This window comes from Eschrichtius robustus, chromosome 11, assembly GCF_028021215.1.
Source record: "Eschrichtius robustus isolate mEscRob2 chromosome 11, mEscRob2.pri, whole genome shotgun sequence".
Classification (NCBI taxonomy): Eukaryota; Metazoa; Chordata; class Mammalia; order Artiodactyla; family Eschrichtiidae; genus Eschrichtius; species Eschrichtius robustus.
This window is the reverse complement of record NC_090834.1, coordinates 57,261,712-57,278,389: the sequence shown is the minus strand read 5'-3', so window position 1 is coordinate 57,278,389 and position 16,678 is coordinate 57,261,712. Positions and strand designations below refer to the sequence as shown.

The following is a 16,678-nucleotide window of genomic DNA, read 5'->3' as shown; positions in this document are numbered from 1 at the left end:
AGACCTTGAGACCTCAGGGACCAGGGAAAGTGGGCCGACAGTCGTCTGTCTGTCAGAGACAGAGTCATGCTCAGAATTCATCTCTTTGGTCCGTTGAGCCTCCTAAGAAAGATGAATTGGCAGATGTTACTACAATTTCCATCTCATGCACCAGGAATACAAATTCCGAGGTAAGGAAGACTCACGAGCGTTCTCAGCCAAGAAAAGGTACCCAGTTCTTTCCTGTTCAAATGGAAGTGGAGCAGACTGGCACAGTGCTGTCCTGGGACTGTGAGAGGAAGGCTTATCTCGTTGAGGACAGGTGTCATGTGCAAGCCTACAGCCGGCAGCCCCGAGCTGGGATCCAAGTGTGTGTGGATTCCATCCCCCAGCCCCTCCGGACGAGACAGACTCAGAAGCCCTCCTGGTTGCGTCTAATGGACTTTATTGTTGTCCAGACCCAACACCATAGTAAAAAGGGACCTGCAAGCTCCAGGCCTGTACCATGTGTCACCACAGCAAAAACAGGACCCATGTGAACACGTTCCCACCCCTCCCCAGACCTACTCACAGGATAAATACGTGTTACAAATTTTTTTTTTAAAAAGAAAACAACAGAATAAATTAATAACTTAAGTGATTAGGCACCAACAGTGATTTGAAAAATTAAATGTCAATTTTAAATGGTAAGAGGGCCAGAAACCTAAGACTGGGCTTCTTCTAGCCCATTTTCTCTTCCCGACAAAGCAACGATTCTGTGGGAAATGATTCTAAATTTCAAGACACATGTAACCAACGAACACATAAGAACACACACCACCAAATATCACATGACAGCCTGAATCTCCAGGGGGACCCCTCATCAGGCAGCCCACCTGGCCCCAAAGAGCCTGGTGCGTTCCGGAAGGAGGGGGCTTTAGAGCTCATGCGCTCAGCCTCCTGCCCCCACGTTTTGCAGAAGGGCCAGAGAGGGGGAAGTTCGTGCCAGTTTCCCTCCTGCCCGGCACTCTGTTTCCAGAGCCCTGTCACAGGGGTGTGGGTCAGCCGCAGCTTGGGGCTGAGGCCTTAGCCCTGTGGCAGGTAAATCCCTTGAGAACAGCTGTGCTTCTGTCCTAGGAATGGGACATATTTGAACGGTTTCGAATGTAGACGTTACTGAAATCAGTCTAGGGAGGGGACTGGGTTAACTGGCCAATGCTCTGGGTGCCGCCTATCCCTGGCGATCCAGACCCTCGAGAGAGAGAGAGAGAGAAGTTACAGAGCAGAGAGTAGCCACAGAAGAGGCCTCAGGGCCCTTCTTCACCAAGGTGGGAAGGGGAGACAGACAGCTCCATACCACTCCTTGCAGAGGTGGAGCTGGAAGGGGGCAAAACAGCTTCTTCTCTGAGGAGCCCCAGGCAGGACGAGGCCTGTGTGGGCTGTGCTGGCTGACAAGGCATCCTGGGGTCTCAGTCCTTGCCAGGCCACCAGGAGAGGTGGGTTGTGACCCACTGAAGGCCAAAGGACCAGTTTTTTACACTGACCAGACGGGAATATTAGATACCTGGTACTTGGGGCTTTTGAGCCAGTCTCTGCTTTCAACAGGCCAATTTCCTCTTCTCCTGTACTTCCTCCTGTCTCTACTCTTGCCTCCACCTGAAGGGTTTGGGGGGGTTATAGGAACCAAGAACTGGAGGGAGGCCTCCTTGGTGGTTAGATTCGAACACCTCAGTCTCTCAAGACTCCGCCCAGTTTCATTCACAACATGGCACATTCAGAAAATGCTGACATTATTAGGGCACCCGGCGATCAATAGGGGAGGATGCTGGGAACTGGGGGTACCAATACCTGGGCCCACCTGTAGCCTATGGGGGCACAGGGGTGGCGCCATTTAAAGCTCTGCCACATGAGACCCTTTGCAGAGGGCCTTAAAGGGACACAGGGCTGGGCAGAGTGAACCACCAAACCCTGCCCAGGGCAGGCCACTGCCACCACCATTACCATTTCACCTGTGGGAACACCGAGACACAGCCTCACTGCTTCTGAGAGGCTGGGCCCATACTCCCAAAGGTCTTCTGTTCCCAAAGCACAAGGTTCTCTAAGTCTCTCTGTCCATCTTCCTCCACCGGATCCCAGCCTTGCCCTCCTTCCCTCTAAAAATCTGACCCTTCTTCCTCTAAGGCCTCTGTCAGGCACCCCCTTTTTCTAGAAACCACCTTCCCTGATCTCCACCCACTCCTGCCCCCGGCACCAACCTCCTAGAGAAGGAGCCTCGATTTCTCTGCACATTATCAGCATTTTAAGTGTCTCTCATGGCCATTACCAATGTGTCCTTGTCTTTTTTCTCATCGACTGTGACCTTCTCAAATACAAAGTCTGATTAATTCCTGTGTTCTCAGTGCCTAGCCCAGACCTGGCCATAGCAGCCATTAATGAATGCTTATTGAATTGATATGACTAATACTAGGAGGAGAGGGGCTACTGTTGACAAAATTTCTCCCGGGATGGAGTAAGGTCAGGCCGCAGGCCTGGGGTGTGCGTGTTTACACAGGCTCACAGGAGCAGAAAGGTAAGCGGTAGCCACCTCCCTTAAATGGGGGTGGGGGGGTGTTTTGTTTTTTGTTTTTTTTTTTTTTTTGAGGAAGAAGGTCTGTTCACCCCAGGGTAGGATGAAACATTTGGTCTGCCCACGTTGCCTCTGAAACTCTTAAAAATTTGGCCAAGAACTTTAACATAAAAGAGCCCCACTCCCCAGACTTAGGAGAAAAGAGCCTGGCGTGATGCCCTTCCTCCTGTCCCTGGCAAAGGTGGGCAGAGGGTGATGCTGATCTGGTGGCCTTTTAAGCCATGGGAGGAGAGGCCTGCCCTCTCCTGTCCCTGTAGCTAGGCACCTGGGATTCGACAGGGCAACAGAGGGTGACGTGAGCTGAGAACACACTCCGGCCTGTCACCAGGCCACACCTGTACCTTCCTTGGGACCTGACACAAAACTCAGCCAAAGGGCACAAGCTGCCGGCCACTCCCCCGCGTCGTCCACTAGGCTGTCTTCCGCCCTGCTTGCTCCTTTGCCCTGCTCTGCCCGCCACCCATCAGTCCTGGGAGCTGCCCTTGCCTGCGGCCATGCACATCGCTCCCCTGACCACCACACCGCTCCTCACGTTCTGCTCCACCCTGCATCTCCACGGTACTGCCCGGGGCTCGCCACCAGGCCCTCCGGATGTACTCAACCACTACCTGCGCCTCCCCCGCCCCCAGCCTTCGCCCCTGCCTCTCAGCCCATCGGTTACCAGCGCCTCCCCTGCCGCACTGCCCATCTTGCAGAAGCTCACTTGCTGCAGCGTCTCCGCTCCCACCCTGTGTCTCCGCCCAGGCTGTCCCGGGGTGGCCCCTCAGTCGTCCCACCCTACGCACCTTCCCACAGCTCCGCCGGCTCCCCCCCCCCCGGCCCCGCCCACCACGTCAGTGCTCCCACCCCACGTGCTGCACCGCCCAGCACAGTGCAAGCCTCGTGGGCGAGGTGCTCTTGGCTGGGTGGGGTCTCGGGGAAGAGGACTACGCTCTGCCCCGGAGCGGCAGAGCCGGGCCTGTGGCTCCACAGTCCCGGGGGCCTGGCCCCGCAGTGTCTTCGTCACCCCGTCTCCTGCTCCTTGTTCTGGGTTGCCCCTCCTCCTCAGTCTTCCCCTCCTGCTGTCCTCATCCTTCTGCCTCTCCCACCCGGCAACAGCTGCACTGCCACTTGGCCTGAAAATGGGGGACCACCGCAGGTATCCGCTGCCCTTCTGCATCTGGGGGTCTAACTCCTTTGTCCCTCAAGACCACCTCTGACCTTCCTCCTCGACTCCTTCATCTTTTGGTGGCCTTGCCTCCCCCCTGCCAAGACAGACAGGGCTGAAGAAGTCTGTATCCACTCTGGTCCGCTGGTCCTTGGCTCCCTGGGTCAGCGAGACGACTTGGCTTCTTCCGGGACTGGGGGAGAGGTAGCCCAGTAGCGGGAGGGACAGGGGCTGAGAGCTGTGCCCAGAGGTGAGGTGTGGAATCTGGCTCAGAGCCCCAGCCCCTCCCTCCACACGTCTGGTAGGTATTCGGGTCTAAAGGGCGGTAGGAGGCTGAAGGATGCTTTTTGGCAATAGCTCTAACTAAGGTGGGTAGAGGCATGGCCATTGCTGATAAAAATCAAGGTGGGCCCCGAGTGAGCCGAGGAAGCGCCTCGATCAGGCCCTCACCTCCCAGGGGAAGGGGTCAGGGTCCCTGATGTCAAGTGCTTTGAAGGCCAGAGTGGCAGAGTAGAGAGGGGGTGGGCAGGAGGGCGCGCTGGAGAGGAGAAGGGGGAGACAGACGGGGAGGCGTCGGCTCTGGAGACGCCGCCTCCTGGCCCCTCCCTGGGGCGGCGGCCCGCGTGTCACAGCTTGGCCCCCTTGGAAGGCTCCGAGGACTGCCGCACGTCTGTCCACTCCTGCATGGTGTTCTGCAGGGCCTGGGTCTTCTCCTTGTCCACCTGAACGTAGTCTACCTTCTCGTCGGAAGTGACAGATGACGTGGATGGCTGGGGGACAGAGCGGGGAAGTGAAGTGGCTGTGAGTTATCAGTAACGCGGGGAGCCGGCGGGTGGCGCTTCCTGAGTCGTTTCCCGGGAGAGGAGGTGGGGCTCTACCTGCCTCTCTGACCTGCCTTTTCTTTCTGAAAGTGGCCTGTAAGGCCTGAACTCCAAACTGCACCATCCCTCCTGTTTGGTGCAACAGCCCCTGCCTGCCGTCCTGATGTCCCAGCTCCTGGGGGGACCCAGGCCCTTCCTTGGCCTGATGGATGGCTCCAGGCTTTCACCTGCGCCTCCACCCACCTCCCTGTGGCCACTTGTCCAGGGGAAGGACTGTGCCAGGTGCCAACAAGCACCAGCCACAAGGCTTTGTGTGTGGCTCGCGGTGAGCACGCACAGCCGCCCTGTGTGGGACGCTGTGCCGGGGCTGCTGTCTGGACTGGGCAGCTAAGTGTGCTTCCTGAGGGGGGCCTTTCCCAGGCCCGGAAGCCCTTCTGCAGGCTGCACCTGCACAGCGAGTTCTCAAAGAAGAACTCAGGACCAGGACACAGGATCCCCGAGTCTCGGCTCTGTCGTGGATCACACGTGACCTCGAGCAGCTCGTGTCTCCGTGTGCATTCGTTTGCCCATCTGCACGACAAGGGGGGGGGGTGGGCTGACGGATGTGGTCCTACGGGCTCAGGGTACCTGTGTGCTGAGAGTGAGGGCACGTGAGCCCCCGGAGACCCAGACTACAGCACGGCCCAGTCGCAGGAGCAGAGGGTCGCTGGCCAGCGCTGAAGGCAGCTGGCCTCCGGCACCCCTCCCCCAGGGCCTCCAAAGCCCGGACTGACGCCCACCCACCCGCCCGCCCGCCCCAGGCACCTTGCGGTGGGGGCTTGGGGAGCTTGGCTGGAAGTCCAGGGCCAGATAATCCACGCTGCCAGTGCTCTTCTTAGGGGCCGGACTGTTGGTGCCACTGGGGATGGGAGATGCAGACACTGGGTTTTGCTGTCACAAAGGAGGGAAAAACCGTTAGTTAGTTTAGGAAACAGATTAACCCACCACCGGGAAAAAAACACCTCTGGGAGTAAGAGCAACTAGCTAGCTCAGTGAGTGCCGACTCTGTACCCTGCACTGCGCCGGGGACTTCTCACGTTCTTGTCTAAACCCTCACAACAATCCTGTGATGTAGGTATTATTACTGTTCTCATTTTTTAAAACAAAGATAAAACTCTGGTTCAGAGAAGTAAAGGAACTTGCCCATGGCTGCACAGCCGGCGAGCAGGGATGACTACCCCGCTGTGCCACGCTGCCTCCTTCCGGGGCATCAGGCCGCGTCTCACCTGCGATCTCCCTGACAGGCCAGCCCCCGCTTGCTGGCCCCAAGAAGGGAGCACATGTCCTTCACGCACTGGACCCTGGAAAGGTTTCTGTTGCACCAGATCTGCTTCTCTGGGGCTCCCACCCACGGCCCGGAGTGGGGTCGTCACACCCAGCAGCCTGTCCCTCCAGCCCCAGCGCCTCAGGGGGTCTCAACGGAGGGGCCTCGTCCCCAGGCGGCACAAAGCCCCAGTCTCTCAGCAGCTCTCAGAGGACACGCTCCACGGTCCCGTCTCATCCAGACATCAAGACCAACTTGTCTGGCACTTTCCTGAAGACGCCTTCTAATGAGAAATGCAATAAATAGTCCTATGCTCTGCTTTTTTTGGCTGCTTTATTGATTGGTAGATTTGTTCTATTTATGCAGCAACTACCAGGTGCTGGGCAGCTACTCCCTTTGCACTGGGAATCTCAGGGGGCAGAACCCTGCGTTTATTCCCTCTGTGAGGGCCTTCACCACACTGAGTCATGCACACGTGTGTTTCCCCACCGCTGAGTGGGGTAACACACACTCAACAGACACTTACACTCCCATACCTCCTCATGGTCATGGGAACAACGGGATAAGGAAATGAAGAGATCTTTTAGTTTTGAAAGATTTTAACAGGATAGACCAAGGAAGTTAATTATGAAGGCCACCCTAGTTCTTCTCTACAGGCCCCTGATGACTATTCTGAAACACCATCTAACCACTTGGCCTGCTAACTCTTCTGGGGCTCCCTCCTGCCCCAGGACAAGTGCAGACTTCCCAAGACAGCATTTGGGGTCCTTCATGATCTGACTCCAGTCTAACCTCCCCGCCTGCCCACTCCACCTTCACCCAGAGTTAATGACCATCATTCTCCGTGTTCCTGTCTGCACGGCCACCTCCACCGCGGCGCCTCCCCTTTCCCTAGTCCGGTGTGATCGCCCATCCTGCGGGTGCGTCCCTGCGGCACCACCTCTCCAGGGACACCGACCGTGCCACCTGTGTTACAGTCGTGAGAGAGGCAGGCCTCCTCTGCCCCTTAAGAGAGCAGCCTCCTTGAGGGCAGGGACCACGTCTTCCTTGCCTCTGACGATGACCCCACAGTGCTCGACACGTATGTGCTCAAGACGGATTTGCAGCAGCAAACTAAATCACGAATAATGTGGGTGCCCTGAGGCCGGGGTGAATTAGCAAGCTGGGAAGTGGGGAAGTGAGAGGTGGGTTCCAGGGGACCCCAGAGGACTCACCATAGGGACGTAGTTCTCTTCGCTGTCCCCCGAGTCCGTGCTGGTGATGCTCTGTGTGGAGATGGGGCGGCAGTACTGGGAGGACCCCGGGTTGAAGGAGTGGCTGTGGCGAGAAGACAGGGAGTAAACCCTGGGGCACATCCAGCCTCCCGCTGGGCCCTGGCCCTCACACCCCCACAGACCTCTGCCCTCCATTATCAGACTAAGATCTGATAACAGAGCAGGGACAATTTTTCTCCCTTCACAGAAGAAGAAAACCAAGCCCTGAGCTACCAACAGCCATCAGCAGCAGGATGCAGCTTTCCTGGCACACAACCTAGTGACCCATTCCATTCACCAACCTGATGGCCCTGTTCCAAGTTCCCGTGTCCACAAATAGACACTTACATGGCCCTGGACCAAGACTTGGTGATGGGTGACTTGAAGGGGAGCTCATCGATGACGGTATTGTTTCTCAGGTCAAGTGGTGTTGGCTTTGCTGCGGCAGGAACAAAAAGTCGAGTCATCAGCCAATGATGATAATGCCACACATACAAACACTTACACGTGACACACAAGTGCATTTATGAATCATTCCTATTCATCCCAGTTGTTCAGGGGCAGACTGAAGCTCTCAGCAAGGTTACACAATCTCTGCCCATGTTGACAGGCCCTGAAGTCATGTCTTCAGATTCCAAATTTTGTATTCTTCACACCGTACCTATGGTAATCATACTTTCAGAACCTAAAGTGGGGACACAGGGTGTGACAACAGACTGTTTTCCCTGGATTTGTGACTGCATATGAAAACAAGAGATGATATTTGAAACATCATAGAGAAGGCCACCCTGACTGCCCCCTGCCCACCAGGACTGTGGAGCCTTCAGTGGAGGAAGGTGAACGTCACAAGGTCCTGAAGGCTTCAATCCAAATGCTGAGGTCTGCATTCTCTGTTGGCCAGCCCAAAGGGGGCTTATGTCTGTCCAGTGACTCTACTTCTCCCTTTGAATCCCTGCCACTGATCCAGGCCTGCAGAATGAGGTCTAGGCAGACCTGACACTTGAACTGCAGCACTTCTTCCTGCTCTAAATGCAGAGGGCACAGAGCTAACTTTACTGAACACCTGCCATGCACTAGAGTCAATGTCCTAGATGCTTTCCTTCTAACCAAACCCGGAAGGCAGGCATGACTATCCCCACTTCACAGATAAGAAAACTGAGGCTCAGAGAATTTACATGATCTACTCAAAGTCACACACCTAGGAAGTGCTGGGTAAGGATTCCAACCCACATCTACCTGGTTTGAAAGCTCAATCCTTTCTATTATAGCATAGTGTATCTTTTCATGGACTGCTCTGTCAGTTCTACCTTGCCCAGCCCCAGAGCTAATACAAATACCTCATCCTTGAATTACATCTCATACATTATGAAGCACTTTTAGATATATTATCTATGTCCTTCAATGTCTCTGGGAGGTACGCTTTACACTTCCCATTTCACAGATGAGAAATAAGGGTCAGAGACATAGAATGATTTGTTTATAATCACATGTTAGCAGGTGGCAGAGCGGGCACCTCAATCCATCCTGTCCTTCTGATTCCTGCACTCTTCCTGCTCCTCAAGGCTCCTCAAGAGCCAGTCCCTAGGGTGCCAGACCACTGGGATGAATTTGGGATGTGTGTGTGTGTTTGGGTTGGTTCAGGCCCCAGAGGCTGTCACTTCCTTGCAAGAAAAGTTTAGGATCCACCTGATCCCTAAATGAATGCAAACAGTCCCTGAACATTGCCCAGAGATGGAATGAGGAAACAGTGGACTTACCTTTCCGGTCAGGTTTGAGGTTGCGGTTGACAGGGGGTGGCTGGATCTCACTCCCTCGGCTGGAGCCTCGGTGCATAGGAAGGGCGGAGGTGGGGTAGCCAAGCGGGTCAAAGTGATGGGGCCCTGGGCTCATGGGGATGTAGACACTCTGGGAATTATCACCTGCTCGCTCCAAAGCCAGCAGGGTGGAGGAGCCTGGATTCATGGGCACGTAGTTGTCTTCGGAATTGGTGCTATCCGATCGGCCCACAACTGTTTTCCCTGGCTAGGAGTGAAAAGAAATACTGCTGTTACTAGTGACAGGAAACAAGAAGGGGCGAGAATTTGTACACAAGGCAAGAAAAGACTGAGTTGGGTGTACTGTGAAGCTATAAGGCAGACCCTGGGACAAACAAGTAAGAAAGCAGAGGAGACAGGAAGAAATGAGGTCTGACCCTGGGAAAAACAAATAAGAAAGTAGAGGAGGAGACAGGAAGAAATGAGGTCTGTGGGTCTCTTCTAGCTTCCATGATCCCTTGGAGCTTACTTATAACTTGTGATAGATCTTTAGTATAAAATATCCACGAGGCATTCTGAATGCCTGACCAAGCAGAGCTTTGGTTCAGGACCCTCCCTCTTCCTCAAGTCCGGACTCATCACTGGCAGGTCAGCACCTGCCACTGGCAGGGCAAGGAGCCTAAGAGAAGCCTCGGCCCTGGCAGTTGAGGTCTGGGTCAGGTGTGCTTCCCCAGCCCAGCTTTCAGTGTGACCGCCAGGCTGCAGTCAGAGCTGCCACAGGGCTGCACAATGCAGCCACCCTGGCCACAGCCTTCCTTTAACTCCTGCCTTGTCTTTCCAGACATACAACTAAGCTGCTTTTGCTTCAGTTACCTGATTTCACAGTCCTTCCAGTGGGCCTGAAGCCAGGCCCTAGTCAGCTTAGCTGGGCCTGACACCTTGGAGAACTGTCGTCAGCCCCCTCCTCAGGGCAGCCTGGGATCCTGCACTCAAACCATAATTCTGCCACTGAGCCTGACTCTGAGCACCACCCCTGCCTGGAGTCTCCTCCCCCAGGTGAGACCTCACGGTAAGGATGCTGCCTTAGAGCCCCCATCCCAGCGCCTGGGTCCTCTGCATTCTGGACCCTTCCTGCTTACCCACAGTGACGAGCCTTATCGGCTAGTGCACGTTAAGTACACACATTTCTTCCAGATCAGGACACCTGCATCTTACTTTCCAAAAACTCAACCCAGGGTTCCGAACTGAGACAAGAAGCCAGGCAGGCTGCTAAGAGGGAGGTGCCATCACGCTTTTGGGCTGTGTTTTTAGTTCCATGCGTGTGACCTTTAATCCACCCGAGCTGACTTAAGGACCCCTGGCTAAACCCCACTCACCAGAAAAGCGCTGACTGCATCACTCGTGGACTCGGTGGACCGGCCCGCATTGTCTCCACCACGTTGGGGGTAGTCGTAGGACTCGCAGGAAGAAGCTACGACAAAGGAAGGAAGATCCACGTGCACTCACTAGAGTCAATCCCTGCGCTGACACTTCCCCACACCCTCACCAGTGTGGCTCAGAGTCTCACTGAGACTCTGAAGATAACTGCTCTCAACCCCTAATGATAAGGTATTGCTTCTATCATACCACTCCTCAGCTCACAAATTCCTCCCAGGCTTCTGGATGTAGCTCCAGTGCTAGCAAGATGCAAAATGAAAGGAATTAATATTATTCTACCTTTTCATCAAACAGAGGAGGTTATATGCAGAGTTGGAATACTCTCAGTGGGAAATCAGCAACAACAGAATTTAATACTTCAGACAGACGTTCAGACTTTAATCAGAGATTCAAATGTGGCTTAGAAAATATTTTGTAGATCTGATTTTAATAGTCTGTTGGTCCACATAGGTTTGGCTCCAGTTTGGACTAGTCTTCTAAATTTATTTTTGAAATCTTTGGTTTGATTTATAAATGAATAAAAGACTGTGATTTGGACCTCTAAACCCATAATATGCTGTACTGTGGTTAACCAAGAATCGTCTACCTCCTTAGTAGAACAGTAACTTCTCTCAGGCAGGGTCTGCTAAACTCTTGCCATTGTGGTGTCCACTAATAGCCTGCAGGGCTGGAGGACAAACTAGGAAAGGTCTGGGTAGAAGATGCCTAAACCTGTGAGTATCAGTGACCTGGGTGGGACTTAAGTCTCCTTGGCATGGATGACCAAGAACCAGCACACTACTGAGAACCCCTGTGGTACCGGCCCTTCCCCCCGGCCTCAGCAAGGGCTCACACTGACCTCGGTGAAGTCGGCTGTTGTCCATGGCTGGGAGGGTATTGCGCCTGGGGATGGTTGCAGCGGCAGAGGCCGATCTGCTGCTGTCACCGACTGGAGGCCTCTGCTGAGGGCTGCCCCATCGAGGTGTTTCTGCCTGACTTGGCTTGGGGGGCCGGGGCGGGGGGGCTACGGCCGAGTCCCCAGGAGCGGCGACTGCCATGGTGTTGTGGTTCTTGTCCAGTGTGAACGTCCTAGGGATCTGGTAGGCTGAGAGCGGGGTGGCCGGAACATCCATATTATCCACCAGGAGGTCCCCAAACTCACGGCACAGGGTGTTGCTGGGCATCTTGAAGGTGTACACGTCCTCGTTATCCGTCTCAGAGCCTGTGAGGCTGCCCTTGGTGTGGCCATGGGAGGCCAGGCTCCGGGGGAGGTCGTAGGTACTGTCTCTGAATTCTGTATTGTGCCTGCTTGGCTTGGGGAGGCTATAGAAGCCATGGACTTGACCACTGACCCCGTTGACACAGTGTCCGTTGCCCTGGGCAAGTTTTTGCACGGCCGTGTCGCTCCTCATGAGAAACGAGGCCCTGGTGCCCTGAGAGAAGCTGGCGCTCCTAAGAGACAGAAAGAAGGGGGTGCAGGGGTTAGAGGAGGCCAGGGCTGCCCACCAGCGAGGCAAGCAGGCCTGTTCAAGCCCTGTGCAGCTAGGTGGTGTGGAACACACAGGTTGAGGAGGCTGGCAGGCCTGAGGGTTATCTGGGCAAGGCACGTTTTCTCTCTGAGCTTTAGTAAATGCGTCTGCAAAAACGGTGATTAAAATCATGCTTTGAAGGTTGCTTAGAAATTGGACTCTAGTGTATCTAGTAAGTATATGTTCAGTGTTAGCCTTTATCCCTTCCCCTACTCCCAAATGGCTGTGATTAGCAGAGGTTGGTCTTACCTCCCCAAATATATATCAACAAGCTAGTTATACCACACACTTGTTTACTGTTTTAAGTGCCACAAAATATACGCATTTGTATACAAAGGCTGTGAGATAGCGCAAAGAACCCTTAAGTTGGTATCAGAAAATAGCAAGTCATTTTATCTGAGTCTCAGTTTTCCCACTGTAAAACAAGTCAGCTAATGTATTGTTCTAAGTTATACAGAACTATTCAAATGTAAGCCATAGATTTACTTTCCATCATATATTATGGTTCATTGAGAGGCATTCAGAGGGGAAAATATCTCTTTCCAGAAGACTAAAATTCTACAGGAAAAATATTTTCCTGTTTGGGAACTATATTCAGGACAGAAAAGGTTTTGATTATTACTTTTTAAAAATTCATGTTTTGGGGAAATAAGATTAAAAAAGTAAAATGATCTGGGGGGGGTCGCGAAGGGATTTGTGCAGGTTCCATTCCCGCCACTGATATGCTCTGTGGGCTTCACCAAGGCTCCTTCCCCAAGGCAGGACCTGGTGTGTCTCAATAGCTCTTAAGGGTCCATCTGGTTCTGAAACTCCACAACCCTTTGGCTGTATTAGCATGTTTTCCAAATTGGATTCTGTGTTCTGCGTAGGTGCCTTAGGAAATTAGAAGGTGATGTTCTGAGCAAGTAGAGATTCAGGTCTGCTTTTCTCTCTCGTACAGTGTGATTCTTCAAAGGATTCCATTTGGGGGAAATAAAGGAATCGCTATTCTAGAACAATCATTTAGTGGTGATTCTCAGCTTTTTGGAGGCTATATTCCTCTTTAAGAATCTGATAAAAAGCTCTTGGCACTTCTCACCAGAATAAGGCAAGTCTCGCATACATACAAATTTGCATGCTATCTCTAAGGGGGGTGGGCAGCTCTTAACCCACCGAGGCCAATCCATGGAACTTCCATCTTATACAAGCTCTCTCAGCTCATGGGGAGCTTGTTATTTGTGGATGTGGCCACCAGATGGTGATAGAAAATAAGGCCCATCAGCTTAGAAAGAGGAAGGGAAACAGGTGTCTAGGCAGCCAAGCTCTCTCTTGTGTAAACTTGCATCCTTGATGGCTAGGACTTCCATTTCAGTCCCCAAACCTTCCGCGGCCCTCGTCTCTGGTCCTCTGCCTTCTCTCTCCCTTCCTATTTCATTCCACACGCATAACCAAGCCGACAGGCATGGCCTAGATCATTGAACACCTAGCCTTTAGATAACAAAGTGCCTGGAGCAGAGGACCAGGGAGCCAATGGTAGACATAAGGTGTTCACATTGTTCACATCTGTCCGTTTGTCTTTGGTGCCTTTCATTTTGTCTTTTGGAATTTCCAATGCTGGTGGATGCCCTATCTGGATTTGTTCATTTGAAAAACATTTACTGATATCCTACCTTCCACCTGGGCCAGGCACAATGGATACAGAGAAGCCTCCTGCCCTGGGGGAGGGGGCACAGTGGTAGAGGAGTTGACATGCATGCAAATCTTTTTTAAAAAAAAATAAATTTATTTATTTATTTTTGGCTGCATCGGGTCTTCGTTGCTGCGCGTGGGCTTTTCTCTAGTTGTGGCGAGCGGGGGCTACTCTTTGTTGCGGTGCGTGGGCTTCTCATTGCGGTGGCTTCTCTTGTTGCGGAGCATGGGCTCTAGGCACGTAGTCTGAAGTAGTTGTGGCTTGCGGGCTCTAGAGCGCAGGCTCAGTAGTTGTGGCGCACAGGCTTAGTTACTCCATGGCATGTGGGATCTTCCCGGACCAGGGATCGAACCCATGTCCCCTGCATTGGCAGGCGGATCCTTAACCATTGCACCACCAGGGAAGTCCCTTTGCGTACAAATCTTATAATCAAGCCAGTGAGTAAGTGGCTGTTGACAGATTTATACCAACCCTCCCTGGTGGTGGTGGTACAGAATGTCAGGGGAGGCTTCTCCAAAGATGTCACCTCTGACTGACTCTGGCAACTGGCTTGGCAAAAGGCAAGAGAAGGGAAAAGGTGTTCCACTTAGAGGCACACAGAAGTAGAACACAATCTGGCAAGTTCAAGGAACCGCAAGCTGCTCAGGCTGGAGCAAGTGCCTTAGGAGGCAGGGCTGAGAGATGACCGTGGAGGGGCCAGGCCTGGGCTGATGAAAGTGGGAGTCTTTGAAAGATTTTAAGGTGGTGTAGGGGTGGGGAGAGCATTGCAGGTATACTGCAGTCACCTTAAACATATGCAAGAGTGAACTCATCATCTTCCTCCTGACTCTCCAGTTTGGGAAAGGCACCAGCCACTCAAGCTGAAACCTGGAGTTACCTTAGGATTTCTCACTCAATAATCACATCAGGTCCTATTGAATCCACCCCAATTCAGGTCCTCCTGATTTTCTTCTGCAATAACGAAAGGGGTAATAACCCGTCTCCCTACCATCAGCCTAGGACCTCTCTGATCCTCTTTATCCCGCTCACATTTACTTTCCTAATTTCCCAGCTTAACCATTTTCAAAACTGCCTCAATGCCTTTAGGACCGAGTCATATTCCAACACCAACTCACCTCTCCAATCTCTCCTCCCCAGTTCCCCTTCCCACTCTAGGGTCTACTCAGTCAACTGCCCAGGTGTTCCTGTATGCCCCAGGCAGTCAGGCCTCCGTGCCTTGTTGTGTTGTTTGTTCTGTCTGGAAGGCCTCTTACTCCAGTCTGGCAAGCTCATACTCAGCTCAAATGGCACATCTTCTGAAGCTGTTTCTTACATCCTCTACCTCCCAGAACAGGCAATCACTTGCTCAACTCTGTTCTTGGAGCAGGCATCAATTGTTATCTGTGTTACGTACCATTGTTACTTATCTCCTCCATCAGACTGTGATTTCCTTGAGGAAAGAAGAAACTGTGTCTTATTCATTTCTCTCATCTGCACCGGGATCAGTGCTTGTCACATAGTAAATAGTGAATAAATGTTTGTTGAATGAACAAGCAAATGAATGTATAAATAAACAAACAAATAAAGAAAAGCGTTGGTGCTGCCGTGCCCTTTCCTGAGCTTGGCCTGAACCCTCTGGAGCAGCAGATTGAAACCCCTCCTCTTCAGAACACATGAGCTCATGTCCCAACCTCCCGCTGTCGTGGCATCTCCTCTCCAGTCACAGAACTACTCGCTCATCCCTAAACACCCTCCCTGAGCTCCAGCCCTGGGCTCGCATAATTTACCTTTCTCTGGAATGTTTCCCTGATGCATCAAAATCTTACACAAAGTGCCAAAGAAGCTTTTTCCTTCATAATGGTGTTTTAGGTCCTCTAAGTCTCCTTGTCACTTTACTCACCACTCCTCCTTTGCTCCCACAGCACCCTGCTTCCATCACAACACTCATCTGGTGTGAAATTTATTTGGGTCTGTGTCTTTCCACTTCTACCTGACCCTGTGCTTCTAGAAGGCAGGGCACCATATCCTGTCCCCTGGCATAGTTCCTGGCATGTGGTAGATGATATCGATGCATGCTGAGGGGCACTGACCATTACTTGAAGAATCAGGTGAAAGGAGTTGAACAAGGGAAGCAAACTTGCCCAAAGGTATACATTTGGATGGTAGCAGAACTGGTTCCAGCACCCAGGTCCCTGGACTCCCTGCCCAAAACCCACATGGCTACAGGGCGCTCCCTTTGGACAAGAATCAAGAGGGGGAATTCTGAGCACTTAGAAGTCCTGCGGCCTTTGCTGCTTTCATGTAGACCTTTACTGAGGCCTGTGCCACCATGATGTGCTGAGTTGCTTTCTGGGACAGATTCCTGGAAGCAGTGGATTTGGAGAAAGCTTTCTCTTCCAGGGCTCTGGGCTGACAGAAGCCTCATAAAATGAGCACAGTACTGTGCCAGGCACATCACATGTGATGTAGCTTTTAATCCTCCTGACAGTTCTGAGAGACAGGTATTACCCTCACACATCCGGTGAGAAAAACAATAAATGGCAGACATGGTGCCAGAAGATACTCGAACACAAGTGTATAGGGGAGCTCCCTGGGAGCAGAGAGAAGTTTGGGAGAAAATGCTCCCCCAAGCCCAGCAGCTTTTCCTTTCCATTCCTGGCTCCCACCTGCTCCCAGAGCCCCAGGTGGATGGGGTTATCACACCACCTCTTGTACATGCTTTGGTTTTAATATCAACCCAAACCTCTCTCTTGGCTGTTAGGAATGCTGTCCTAGTTTTTCCCAGCCACTTTATTTTGCACTTGTTCATTTGTACATTTTCTCATGTTATGTAACATACTACACCACAATTTCACTCCTTCCACTCTACAAGATGCCAACTACCTCATAACAATAAAGGGCCAGTTTAATTTTTTTTTCTGCTATTTTTTAAAATTAGAGTATAATCGAATGCTTGTAAGTAAATTAGCCACCATTTAGAGTTCTGTACCTGTCACTGGCAATCCTAAGAGGTCATTTGGACCATCCTTCTGTATCTGACTCATTCCAAATGGATCCTTCCTGTGAGGGAAGAAAACTCAGGAAATTCTGTCCCACAATCTCTAAGAGGTGAGGTGATCTTTGTATCTCAAACTCTTCTGGCTGCAATATTGAGCCTGCCTTCTCTCTGTGGTTACAGAGAAAAGCTGTATATGTGAAATTAAATGAAGGTAAAAGCTGTATA

At 52.3% G+C, this 16,678-nt stretch overlaps 1 protein-coding gene across 4 annotated transcripts in view; it reads right to left on the bottom strand.

The window, feature by feature from the left end:
- Positions 1-407: 407 nt before the first annotated feature.
- The window catches only part of GAB2 (GRB2 associated binding protein 2), a 174,618-nt gene continuing 158,347 nt past the window's right edge, over positions 408-16,678 (bottom strand). For all 4 annotated transcript variants that reach the window (XM_068556805.1, XM_068556806.1, XM_068556807.1 and 1 more), the window contains 7 exons: positions 11,138-11,730; positions 10,239-10,333; positions 8,866-9,130; positions 7,457-7,547; positions 7,070-7,172; positions 5,357-5,482; positions 408-4,501 (listed from right to left, as the gene is read on the bottom strand). In XM_068556805.1, the coding sequence (XP_068412906.1) occupies positions 4,358-4,501; positions 5,357-5,482; positions 7,070-7,172; positions 7,457-7,547; positions 8,866-9,130; positions 10,239-10,333; positions 11,138-11,730 (1,417 nt within the window). In that variant the 3' untranslated portion in view covers positions 408-4,357. The remainder of the gene's footprint in view (positions 4,502-5,356; positions 5,483-7,069; positions 7,173-7,456; positions 7,548-8,865; positions 9,131-10,238; positions 10,334-11,137; positions 11,731-16,678) is intronic.